Below are 12,277 nucleotides of genomic sequence, written 5' to 3'. Positions count from 1 at the left end.
CCTGAAGGGGGCCTATAGGGATGCTGGGGAGGGACTCTTTGTCAAGGGCTGTAGTGACAGGACAAGGGGTAACGGGTTAAAACTGAAACAGGGGAAGTTTAGACTGGATCTAAGGAGGAAATTCTTTCCTGTTAGGGTGGTGAGGCACTGGAATGGGTTGCCCAGGGAGGTTGTGAGTGCTCCATCCCTGGCAGTGTTCAAGGCCAGGTTGGATGAAGCCTTGTGTGGGATGGTTTAGTGTGAGGTGTCCCTGCCCATGGTGGGGGGCTTGGAACTGGATGATCTTGAGGTCCTTTCCAACCCGAACTGTTCTATGATTCTATGAAGGGGAGACCTTAGGGCAGCTCCAGTGTCTAAAGGGGCTGCAGGAAACCTGGAGAGGGGCTTGGGACAAGGGCCTGTAGGGACAGGCCAAGGGGAATGGCTTGAACCTGCCCGAGGGGAGACTGAGCTGAGCTCTTAGGCAGAAGCTCTTCCCTGTGAGGGTGCTGAGGCGCTGGCACAGGGTGCCCAGAGAAGCTGTGGCTGCCCCATCCCTGGCAGTGCTCAAGGCCAGGTTGGACACAGGGGCTTGGAGCAAGCTGCTCCAGTGGAAGGGGTCCCTGCCCGTGGCACGGGTTGGAGCTGGAGGAGCTTTGAGGTCCCTTCCAATACAAGCCATTCCATGATCCAAATGCAGCTCACGCAAAGGCAACAAATCCTGTTCCAGCATATGCAGGGAAGAGGGAAAATCACCCCCCCCCACCCCGTGCAGGCTGGGGTGGTATCCGATTGCTGTATCACTTACGGGATAGAAAGCCGAGCTCCCCATCCTGCCCTTTGCTTACCCCCTGTGGAGAGCTGTGAACAACAGCATGGCACATCAGCAATCCATCCTTGCTCTGGTGCTGGGAGAAGGGAGGAAGGTGAGTGGTTTGCATTAGCCTGGATGCTCCCAGAACCCAACAGTCCCATTGGGCCTTCATGAGAGACCAAACAAGGCAACCAGAGACATGACTTTACTCAAACCCTCCTCCCACTTTATTTCAAGCATCATAAAATATACACACAGGAAAACAAAAAGATGAATGGGAAAGGAAAATGTGACGGGAGGGAGAAGAAACCTCTCCCAAACGCAGCATCAGCTCAGACAGCAACAGGAAGCAGCCGCCATGGAGCATTACCTTCACCACACACCAGCCAGTGCTGCAGGAAGGAAGGGGAAGAGTAAGCCCAGCATGGAGAGGAATAGCAGAGCCCCTTTCTGAGCTCTGGTTCACTGAAGGGGAGCAAGCACAGGCTGGGCTGACATCACCTTGTCACGGTGCTCCTGTGGACTTCTGGATTTGCTCCTTCAGAATGAGGATGCTCTGGCGCTGCTCCGGGGGCAGCATGGCGATCTGGTCTGCTGTCAGCTGCAGAACCTGCATGATCAGAGCTGCCTGTGGGGAGAGTCAGAGACTGGGTTACCAGAGCCAGGAACAGTTGCTGCTACCACTGTGAGGCACATAGGAAGTGCTGCTCCCAATGTCTCACCCTTTCCCTTTTGTCCTCTCACCTTCTCGTGATCCTGGGGGGTGACCTGGCTCTGCCCAGGGCTAAAGCCTCCGGGCTGACCAGCTCCTTGGACTCCTGCTCCAGGAATGCCTCCTCCCTGCATGCCTGCCCCTGCCATGTTAGGAACCTGTGAGCACAAGAGATGAGGTAAGGACCAAGGGGTCTCTGGACTCAGCCATGTGAATACAGGAACGTAAAGCAGATGACCAGATGGATGCCCTCACGGCCAGCCTGAAGACACCAGAGAATAAAGAGACATGGGTTTTATGAACTCTCCTGCCCCTCCAACTCCTGCACATCAGAAGGAGGTGGAGAAGCCCAAGCCCTGTCCTGTCCCCAACAGACAGGCAGTGCCTGTGGAGATGGGTTGATGCCCTGACTCCTTAAGAGCCACCAGCCAAAGGCTTGCACTGCCAGAGGTGCTGCTGCTGCAGGATGTGATCAATCCCCACCCAGCCCCAATCTACAAGACACCACCAGCATCCGATCGAGCAGAGGTGCTGTGTGTACCTGGCGGGGCCCCTGCGGGCCACTGGCTCCCATGCTAAGCGGCCCAGGACCCTGTATCCCACCAGGCATGGGGCCACGTGGGTTGGGACCAGGCCCTCGAGGCTCCAAGCCCCGTTGCTCCATGACCCTGGCCTCCATAGCCCTGGCTTCCAGCACTCTTGGCTCCAGCCCTCGCGCCTCCAGGGCTCGTGCTTCCAGGGCTCGCGCCTCCATCACCCGGGGCTCCAGCCCTCGTGGCTCCAATCCTCGCGGCTCCAGCCCTCGGGGATCTCTCCCGACTGCAGAGGAAAGACAAGGCAAGATGTTGGAGAGAGCAGTGATGCAGGGAGCATGGGGCGAGCCCCCTACCTCCTGTGTCTGGGGGCCAGAAGGTGCAAGGCCTTGGGGCAGAGGGGACATGCCTGGAAGAAGACTTTAACCCCATGGGACTGTCCCTCCTTGCCCTGGAGTCAGTTGTTCCACTGCCCAAACCCCTTCCTGTGTCTGCTGCTGGGGCAGTGGGCTCCATTCTGACTCCTTGTCTGCGCTCTTTAAAGCCACCCGTTATTTCATGCCCCCTCTCTCACCTCGAGCATCCATCAAGGGCCCCCGCGGCTCTCCCATCAGTGGTCGGGGTTCTCCCATGGGTCCCCCCCTCATCTCATGAGGGGGGCCCCGGCTGTCATGCCCAGGCATATGGTGCATAGGGGCTCCTTGGTGGGGTGGCCCAAGGTAACCTCTGACGCAGAGAGACGAGGAGAGCAAAGCAGGAGGAGGAGAAAAAGCGAGAGAGTTGTGAATCAGACTTGGCTGGCTTGGCACGGTCTGGGCAGAGCGCTGGGATGTGCCCCCGAAGCCGGGCGCAGGGGAGGAGGGTGAGGCTGGCACAGGGACGGGTGCTGTGAGCCCCATGCCACAGGGCTGCTGCCACCACCCCGGGGATGCCCCGTCCCCGGGGAACCGGGCCAGCCCCCATGGGCAGCACCACACACGGTGCCATCCCTGTCCTCAGCGAGAGGTCACCCTTGGGCAGGGGATGGTGCCAAGAGCTCCTCTCCTTCCCTCTCCCCTCACCTGGGCTCCACTTCTCCAGTGACTGAGAGCAGGGTCCCTCCGCGAGGGTCATTCGGGGCATCTCCCAAAAGGCCTCGGGGCGGCGGGCCACTAGCAGGTAGAGGTCCACGCTGCATAGGGGCCCTCGGGTCTGGCATGGGCACTGCCAGGGAGACACACAAGAGCTCGTGAGGATCTGCATGACCAGTGCAGTGCTGACACTGTCCCCCAGCGCTCTCGGGGTGTGGGGCAGCCCCACACTGCTCCCCTGGTGCGGGCGGGTGAGCCGTGCTGACTGCCAAGGGGGCAGCCCCTCACACACGGCCACAGCGCACCAAAACCCCTTCTCTGGCTGCTGGCTTCATCCCTCTCTGGCTCTGCCTCAGGGTTCTTATAGCTCCAGGTGGCCAAACCAAGTGTGGGTGCCCCCATAGCAAGCCCTACAAGCACGGGCATCAACACCCTGCTGATGTGGGGCCAGGAGCAAAGCAAGACCCTGTAGTGAGGTGTCAAAGGGGGCTGGATCCTAAGCAAAAGGTGCTCTCAAGCAGGCTGTTTCTACTAGTGCCTGGCCCTAGCCTGTTCTCTCCTCCAGCCCCAGAGGATGCCCTGCCTCCTCCTCTCAAGCAGGGCACACAGAGGGACCTGGCAGCCCCTGAGCACAGCCGGGGGAGCGCTGCTCGCTGCACACTCCACACGAGCTCCACGGCAGGAGGGAGCAGGCGGATACTGGGATACCTTGAACGCGTTCGATAGACGCAGGCCTGGCAGGTCCCACGGGCGAGAGCTGCAGGTTCCCTGGGCAAGCAGCAGGAAGAGAGGGAGAAGAGCAGACACGTAAATAGTGTATGCACACATGCACTCAGCTGTGGGACAGTGCAGGGTCACCTCCGCTCCCTCGAGTGCCCTAGGAAAACCTATGGAGATGCTCACGCTGCACATCTGGCTTGATCAACCTCTTCCACTACAGGCGTGACAGACTGCTTGGCACGACCCTTCCCTCACTCACTGTGTGACATGCAAGGCAAGAGGACACCCCGCTGAGATACAACGGGCATGCTGCAGGGCCACGCTGTGCCCCACGATGCACAGCCAGCTCCTGCCCCTGCTCACAGCTCCCCCACAGCACTCCCCAGTGCCAGCTTTCTGCCTGCTCCAAACCTTCTAGGAGCCAAGAACTGCCTGGTTGTTCTCAGCAAGATGGTGCCCACCCCAAAGAAAACAAAGAGTCCAGTGCCCCTAAGACCAGAGGGGCTCAGAACAGGCTCCTGAAAGAAGGCCTATGATACAAGTCAAGGCAACAGGGGTGTCAAGTGCCTGCGTGCCTCATTACTGGGAGAACGGGAACCCGGCGGGTGCACCGTAAGGAATCCGGCTGCGGGGCTGGGCCGTACAGACCGTGCCTGCGGAGGGAAAGGCAAGCATCATCCCCTGGGAAGTTCCCTGCCAAGCCTCACCCTCTCTGCATGCAAAAGCGAGGGCCCGGCTCCCTCTGCCGGGCACGGAGACGCGGCTGCAGCTCAAGCTGCTTCCCAGCACACCCAGGCAGCGAAGGAGCAGGACAGGGACCAGAGAAGGGCAAGCTCTGCCTGCCTGCGCAAGCACAGGGACAGACACGGGCTCACAGAGAGGTGGAAAACACAGGCATGTCCCGCTTGGTGGGCTCTGCAGGGGCTGGCAGCTCTCCTGGCTTCCAAAGCGTAACATGGCACAGAACAAAGTGCTGTGTGCGTGTGTGTGTGTGAGCAGGAGAGCTGCTGCCGCAGCCTTGCACCTAAGCAAACAGACCCAGGTACAGGGATGGGAAGGCTGCAGGGAGCTGGCAGGGGCTCTTGGTGCAGCTCTGCTCAGCACCCATGGCCCGGGCCCCACTGGAGGCTCACATGGCACATAGCACTGACCCATGTGTGTTCTACCTTGGCCACGCTCCAATGGGACAGGTCCTCCGCCCGGCATCCCAACCTGCGGCTGCATTCCACCTGAGGGGGAACAGGAAGAGATCAGAGCCCTCCTCAACCATCCCTGCACTAATATCAGACTGCTTTGCCCCCAAATACCTCCCCATTCCTGGGCAAGGATCTGGAAGTTTACTTGAACGCAGGGATAAGCCAGCTCTCTGGACCACTGCTGGCAGCAGCCACAACACACAGTATGGGACTATGTGTGCTCTCATGGAACCAAGCCTCTGGCTATGGGGGGGATCTGTCTTCAGGACCCATTCAGGACTCACCTCCTGGAGCCATGGGCCCGGGGCCCTGCACAGCGGCTGCCATCTGTCCTGGGGCTGGCACTCCTCCCTGCATGGGTGGCTGCATCAGAGGGGGAGCGCCGTTCACGTGCATCCCACCCTGCCCAGAGAGAAACCAGACCTCAGGGAAGCCCCAGCACCCAGGTACAGGCCCCCCAGCTGGGAGAGCTGGAGCTGGCAAAGCCCAGCTCTGCCCTGCTCGTGCATCGTGTAGGCTCTTACTATGGGCTGTGGCTGGGACGAGGGGGTATTCTGTGGGTTCAGCTGTGCGTTCGGCCCTGGCCCAGGCCCTGGTCCTGGTCCTGGTCCTGGCCCTGGCACTGCCTGCTGGTTGCCTGAGATCAGAGGAGGAACGCTGGTCTGGCGATGCAGGATTTTCTAGGGGCAGAAGAAGGAGAAAAAGAGTTTTCTTCCACCCTCAACGGGCTGCCACCAATACCCAACCAACCCTGGACAAGGCAGCAAGGGACAAACCAGTGCGATCTCTGGATCCACGATCCTCATGACCACTTGGGCTTGCAGCAGGGCATAAGCCAGCTGGGGGTTCTGCAGCAGCATGTTCCTGGCTTCCTGGGGGCTGTTCTGGACACACAGCTGAGAAGACAAACGAGATCAGAGCTCCAGCAAGACAGAAGGGCTGCAGCCATGACAGAAGCTATGCTCATGGGGTGCAGCCTTCCACTCACCTTCATCTGCTTCATGAGCTCAAACATCTGCTCAGGTGGCAGGCTGGCTACTGCCCGGCTGATGGATTCAGGGGCATCTTCAGGATTGACAGGGTCCCCGTAGGGTGACTCTATGATGGGTGCGCCTGTGCCCAAGCCTGCAATAGAGTTCGTGACCTCCTATGGCAACATGAATTGTCTGTAATGGGCTCATCAGAAGGAAAGCCCCACATCATCATAAGGAAAGGGAAGCAATGAAAACGGGATCATCTGAGAGAGAAAACAGCTGAGCCCATGCATCCCTCTACAAAACTACTTGCTGCATCACTTGGAGCATGCCAGCTCTGTGAGGTCTCATGGAAGCAGCCTCTGCTTCCATGAGTCTCTGTGCCAGCCCCATGGAAGAGGCACGTATGTAATGCTGAAAAGGGCAGGCTCAGCACCACAGCAGTGCCCTCTCCAGCACAGAGCTCAGACTCACTCTTTAGCTCCTCCTTGTTCTTCTCGCTGGCGGCGTTGTCGACACGCAGGGCCCTGCCACTGAACTCGCGCCCGTTGAGGTTCCGCATGGCGCTGAGCGCTGTCTCCTGGTCCTGGTACTCACAGAAGCCATAGCCCTTGGGTTTGCCTGTCTCCCTGTCATACACCAGCCTGCAGAGCGAGGAGGACAGAACCACACCGCTGAGGGCAGTGCAGGCACCGAGCGGTGCCCACCGCTGCCCAGTGCTTGAAGAGGGATGTTGGGGTGCACCATGCAGGAGTGAAGGCATCGGAGTCAGGTCAAGCCCTAACTGAGAGCCAAAAGGCCTCCTGGATCCGGCCTGACGGCTGTTCCCAAAGCCCCAGTGTCAGGAAAGCCACCAGCACAAGCCCCGCGCTTCCCATAACCCCACAAAGACAACTTCTGGGGACACAGAACCGGACTGCCTGCTCCTGGGACTCCCAAACCCTTCACTGAGAGCTCTCTGAGGCCTGGTGCCAAGCCAAGAAAACATCCCTGTGGAGCAATCCCATCCCTTTGCACAGAGCCTCATCAGGACCTAAAGACTTATCTGCCCCAGCTCCGCGCCACCAGTGCCTCCAGCCTGGAGATCCCAAGGAATCACTCAACAATTCGGTTTGGAAAGGGCCTTAAAGCCACCCAGTTCCACCCCACCATGGGCTGTTGTGCTAGGGCCGTTACGGCCTGCATCCCTGCGGAACCCCGGCGCAGGACCTCAATGCCTGGCTCCCCACAGCCTCACAGCCCCGAGGCCGCCCCGCTCCGCTGCCACCCTCCCCTAAAGGAACCCGAAGGAAGCGCGGAGGGAGCCGCCACCCTCACCTGAAGCTGACCACGGGCCCGACCTCCGAGAAGATGTCCTTGAGCTGCTCCTCGGTGGCTTCGTACGGGATGTTCCCCACTGTGGGACACAGGCGGCAGGCACTGGTCAGCGCGGGGGGCAGCACCGGGCCCGGCCAGCCTGCTCGCCCCAACACCCGCCCTCATCCCTGCCCCTATCCCTGCCCCTGCCCCTATCCCTATCCCGGCCCCTATCCCTATCCCTGTCCTGGTCCCTATTCCTGTCCTGGTCCCTATTCCTGTCCCTGTCCCTATCCCTATTCCTGTCCCAGCCCCTATCCCTATCCCTGTCCCTATCCCTATCCCTACCCCTCTCCCTCTCCCTATCCCTACCCCTATCCCGGCCCCTATCCCTATCCCTATCCCTATCCCTGCCCCTGTCCCTGTCCCTATCCCTATCCCTACCCCTATCCCTATCCCTGCCCCTGCCCCTGTCCCTATCCCTATCCCTGCCCCTATCCCTATCCCTATCCCTGTCCCTGTCCCTATCCCTACCCCTGCCCCTGCCCCTGTCCCTACCCCTATCCCTGCCCCTGTCCCTACCCCTATCCCTGCCCCTATCCCTATCCCTGCCCCTATCCCTATCCCTATCCCTATCCCTGCCCCTATCCCTATCCCTACCCCTATCCCTACCCCTGCCCCTGTCCCTTCCCCTATCCCTGCCCCATCCCCATCCCTGCCCCCGCCCCTGTCCCCGCCCCGCCCCGGCCCCTCGGCGCTGACCGAACACGGAGCGCAGGGAGCGGTCCACGGCCGGGTCCCGCACCGACAGCCCCGCCATGGCGCCGCCGCTGGTCCGACACCACAACGGTCCTCCCGCTTCCGCTTCCACCCGGAGCTCACCCGGAGGCCGCGGTGCACCGGGGAAAGCGATCCGGCCGGAAACACGGTAGGAGCGGGGAGCGGAGCGGGCGGGATACCGGGACACCGGGATCTCGGGGTGCAGGGACACTGGGTCCTTGCGGAGCCCTTCCCGGGACACCCGGACACGAGGTGCCGGCTCCCGGGGCAGCCCCGCGGCCACAGCAACCCAGCCCCGGCACCGGCCCTGAGGGAGAGCGTCCCGGGTATCCCAGCCCCGGTACGGCATCCATTGGTACGTCAACCCTTATCCTCCGGGAATCCCACCCCAGCGCACCCCATCACTCGGGCACCCCCTCCCTCGCATCCCGGACACCCCATCCCAGCAGGTATCCCACCGCCTGGCGCCCCATTCCGTGCAGCGCCCAATCCCCATCCCCTCCCCAGAGGATCCCGTCTCGCCGGGTACCCCCCTGCCCCAGTCACCGGCTGCTCTCCAGGGCAGCCAGATCTTGCATGGCAGTGACGGGGACTCTGGCTCTCCATCGCAGCCTGTGCCCTTTTGATAGGCAGCCACATCCCTGCCCTCCGATGACATCCTTGGCTTGGCGGGATGGAGACCATGGATGCCCCCATCGCCATCCCTGCACTGGCCACGGAGCCACGGTTCGCCCAGCGCCTCAGGTGAGCCTGGAGGGGCGAATGGGGAGCCCTGTGTCTGCTCAGGGTGCAGGCAAAGGGGGCCAGCCCCACACCCGGGCACACACTCTTCCCTGCAGTGGGGTGGGCTGTGGGTCTGGGGAGGTCCTAACCGTGCCTTGGCCCTGTAGGGAGCATTTGGAAGCGCAGCAGCTCCTGGACAAGCGCTACCAGCTGCAGGAGGTGCCGGGGGGCCGCATGGCCCTGCCCGTGCTGGAGGAGAAGCTCTCCCTGCTGAGCCTGCCGCAGGAGATGCCCTGTGGGCTGGTCCGCATCCAGGTTGGGACAGCTCCAGAGCCCTGCTATAGGATGGAAAGGTCCCATCCCCATGTGCCCCATCCCTCCCGCAGGATCCCGTCCCCTCCAGGGCACTCCGCCGGCGGACGCCTGCCCAGAGGCTGCGGGATGAGCTGCGGCGGCTGCTGGGCGAGAGCTGGTCGGAGGAGCTGGAGCGAGACGTGCCCCGCGCCTGGCAGCGCCACGGGGACCTGGTGCTGCTGAGCGAGGACAGCCTCAGGGCTGCGCCCTGGGAGCAGCTGGGTAAGGGGGACGGGGTCTGCCGGCCCCATCCTGCCCGCAGAGCTCTTCCCAAAGCTCCCGGGATGGATGTGCTGCAGGTCCGGTGCTTTGGGAGACGGTGGCATCAGCGCTGGGTGCGCGGCGGCTGGCCAGGAGAGGCCGGGTATTGCCAGGCGGGATGCGGTCCCCCAGTGTCACCCTGCTGCTGGGCCAGGACCCCTGGGTGGAGCACGTGGACAATGGGATCAGGTAGGGCAGGAGCTGCGGTGCAGGATGTGGCCCCTGCAGGGAAGGGGCTGCCCTCACCGGGTCCGTGGTGTCTCCCAGGTACACGTTTGATGTGACCAAGTGCATGTTCTCACCGGGCAACATCACGGAGAAGCTGCGGGTGGCATCGCTGCCCTGCGCCGGGGAGGTGCTGGTGGATCTCTATGCAGGTAATGGAGGGGTTTGGCAGGGCAGAGAGCAGTGGTGCAGGGACCCATGGCATCCAGGTGGATGTGGAACTTCATTTCCAGCCTGGATTGGAAAAATATCCAGGCTTAGAGCTCCTGCCTGGCCTGTGAGCCCTCAGTTAATTTGGCACTGCTGTCCCTTCTGTGTCCCTGGTGCCTTTGAACGGTTCAGATGACCTTGCACTGCTGTGTACCTAGTGCTGGTCATGGGAATCATGTGGATCCAGGGGAAAGATTTGCCCTCATATCATTTCTGAAAGGCTCCTGAGCCTGTATGGGTACACCTTCATGAAGGAAAGGATCTTAAGATATTCCAGTTCCAACCCCCTGCCATGGGCAGGAACAGCTTGCACTGGAGCAGCTTGCTCCAAGCCCCTGTGTCCAGCCTGGCCTTGAACATTGCTAGGGATGGGGCAGCCACAGCTTCTCTGGGCACCCTGTGCCAGCGCCTCAGCACCCTCACAGGGAAGAGCTTCTGCCTTATATCTAACCTGAACTTCCCTTGTTTTAAGTAAAATCAACTTCTCTGTAAATAGGACAGATTTTGCTCTTGAGGAGGAGTGAGGGATGAATTTCCATTCCCCAGTGTCTGGGCTTGTTCCAGCCCAGAGCAGGTTCAGAGACCCAGGGTGTCAGTCACATCCCACCCTGCCCCAGAGGAGGTGCTTGGAGCCTTCCCTCAGCTGCTGCCACCTCCTGCCCCCCCAGGCATCGGCTATTTCACCCTGCCCTACCTGGTTCATGCAGCAGCCGCCTTTGCCCACGCTTGCGAGTGGAACATCCACGCCGTGGAGGCCCTGCGGAGGAACCTGGTGCTGAACGGCGTGCAGGACCGCTGCCGTGTGCACCATGGGGACAGCCGGGAGGTGAGAGCTGCCCCCAGCCATGGACGCCATCCCTGCACTGCATCCCCTCACCACCCCTTGTCTCTCCTTCCAGCTGGAGCTGCGGGACGTGGCGGACAGGGTGAACCTGGGGCTCATTCCCAGCTCGGAGGAGGGCTGGCCGGTGGCATGCCGCGTCCTCAAGAAGGCCACGGGTGGTGTTCTCCACATCCATCACAACGTGGAGTCTGTCCCAGCAGGATCCAGCCCTGCTGGAGAAGCACAGCACCCAGCAGAGGGTGGTGGGAAGGAGAAGCAGAGGGCCAGGATCAGACCTGAGTGGGAGAGATGGGCTGAAGCCACAGCATCACGGATCCGGGGGCTGCTGGCAGAGCTGCATGGGCAGTCGTGGAGCACCAGCATCCTGCACATCGAGGCGGTGAAGTCCTACGCACCCCATGTGCATCACCTCGTGCTGGACCTCGAGTGCCGGCCGACACCGCCCACGGAGCCCACTGCCAGCTCCCCCATCACTCCAGATCCCACAGGACGGTGACGCTGGAGCACGGGTGGCAGGAGATGCCACCACTGCCTGCTGGTACCTTGGATGTGCTTTGCATCCCCTCGTTCCCAGTGGCAGCGCCTTGCGGTGGCACCGGGGGATGCACTCCCATGGGATGTCCCTCCAGGAGCCATATCCAGGCTGAGGATGGAGCAAGCTGGGGCTGAGGGCACTCAAGTCCTGCCCATCAGTGCCTTGGACACATGGTGGCACTTTCAGCTCCATTTTCACGCAGGAGAGAGCCACGGGGCTGAATAAACCCTGGGTTCCTGCTGCTTTTAATTTCGGTGGGTCAGGGACAGGCATTGTGTCTCCATTTACCAACATGCTTTTTCAGCGTACTGGAACCAGATCTGTTCATCTCAGTTCCTTCTCACCTTTCTGCAGAAATAAGGATGTTTCTTACCTCTTATGTCAGTGTCCATTTAAAACATGAACGCTGGTGACAGTGTGGGGGTATGGCCTAAGGAGGTTGAGTCTTAGGCTGCTGTGTGGAGGGGCTCGGGGAACAAAGTCTCTGCTCTCAAGCTCTACCTGTGAGCCCAAAGCCCTGAGCCTTGTGTCTGTACCTGCGTTGCAGAGAAACCTCCATCCCCGAGGGATCTCCCCCAGCCCCTTTGGTGTTGCGGTGCATCTTCCCCTATGTAGATGTCCCATCTCCTCCTGCAGCGCTGGGAACCTCTGTCCTAGGGCAGGATCGCTGGGATGCAACCAGCGTGTGGGCAGAGCCCTCACATCTGCTTTGGGGCTGCTCCCAGCTCACTCCCACTCCCTGCGTGCCAAGAAGCCACCTTCCCAGGCTGTGAGCCCCACGCCTCATCCTGTTTCCCCATTGTCTGTGCTGCTGCAGGCACAAGGAGCCTGACAGGAAGCACATCTGCCCCCAAAGGACAAGGACAGAGACTGGAGCCTTGCAGCGAGGCCACCCCCTACTGCGGGCAGGGCCTGGGGACACCGTGGCCGTGGTACTCAGGTCTCCATCCACAGCCTGCTGTCGTGCAGGGCACCCCGAGGGGCAGTTCGGGGGGCTGTACCCTCCGTTCCGGCCTGTGTGTGCTCTCTGGGAGGAGCTGCCTTCCCACAG

The 12,277-nt window shown here is 61.3% G+C and overlaps 2 protein-coding genes across 7 annotated transcripts; one reads left to right on the top strand and one right to left on the bottom strand.

The window, feature by feature from the left end:
• Nucleotides 1-997: 997 nt before the first annotated feature.
• On the bottom strand, nucleotides 998-8,165 carry CSTF2 (cleavage stimulation factor subunit 2). Of its 4 annotated transcripts, XM_065690081.1 has the most exons (15): nucleotides 8,057-8,165; nucleotides 7,316-7,394; nucleotides 6,473-6,642; nucleotides 6,013-6,149; nucleotides 5,801-5,920; nucleotides 5,549-5,704; nucleotides 5,309-5,426; nucleotides 4,995-5,057; nucleotides 3,817-3,876; nucleotides 3,100-3,241; nucleotides 2,613-2,764; nucleotides 2,047-2,324; nucleotides 1,538-1,663; nucleotides 1,295-1,421; nucleotides 998-1,185 (listed from the first exon to the last, which is right to left on the bottom strand). In XM_065690081.1, the coding sequence occupies exons 1-14, from the start codon at nucleotides 8,112-8,114 to the stop codon at nucleotides 1,299-1,301; spliced, it is 1,782 nt and encodes a 593-aa protein (XP_065546153.1). In that variant the 5' UTR covers nucleotides 8,115-8,165; the 3' UTR covers nucleotides 998-1,185; nucleotides 1,295-1,298. The 4 variants fall into 4 exon arrangements, with proteins under 4 accessions (XP_065546153.1, XP_065546154.1, XP_065546156.1 ...); XM_065690082.1 differs by lacking the exon at nucleotides 3,817-3,876 and having other exon boundaries at nucleotides 4,980-5,057; XM_065690084.1 differs by lacking the exon at nucleotides 3,817-3,876.
• A 14-nt stretch (nucleotides 8,166-8,179) lies between these two features.
• On the top strand, nucleotides 8,180-11,605 carry TRMT12 (tRNA methyltransferase 12 homolog). 3 transcript variants are annotated; one of them, XM_065690089.1, is made up of 7 exons: nucleotides 8,180-8,818; nucleotides 8,965-9,112; nucleotides 9,184-9,373; nucleotides 9,451-9,601; nucleotides 9,680-9,789; nucleotides 10,555-10,673; nucleotides 10,747-11,605. In XM_065690089.1, the coding sequence occupies exons 1-7, from the start codon at nucleotides 8,748-8,750 to the stop codon at nucleotides 11,185-11,187; spliced, it is 1,230 nt and encodes a 409-aa protein (XP_065546161.1). In that variant the 5' UTR covers nucleotides 8,180-8,747; the 3' UTR covers nucleotides 11,188-11,605. The 3 variants fall into 3 exon arrangements, with proteins under 3 accessions (XP_065546161.1, XP_065546160.1, XP_065546162.1); XM_065690088.1 differs by having other exon boundaries at nucleotides 10,516-10,673; XM_065690090.1 differs by having other exon boundaries at nucleotides 9,151-9,373; nucleotides 10,516-10,673.
• Nucleotides 11,606-12,277: the final 672 nt, after the last annotated feature.

Source organism: Lathamus discolor, chromosome 9, assembly GCF_037157495.1.
Source record: "Lathamus discolor isolate bLatDis1 chromosome 9, bLatDis1.hap1, whole genome shotgun sequence".
In the NCBI taxonomy this organism is placed as follows: Eukaryota; Metazoa; Chordata; class Aves; order Psittaciformes; family Psittacidae; genus Lathamus; species Lathamus discolor.
This window is presented reverse-complemented; position numbering and strand designations above follow the sequence as displayed.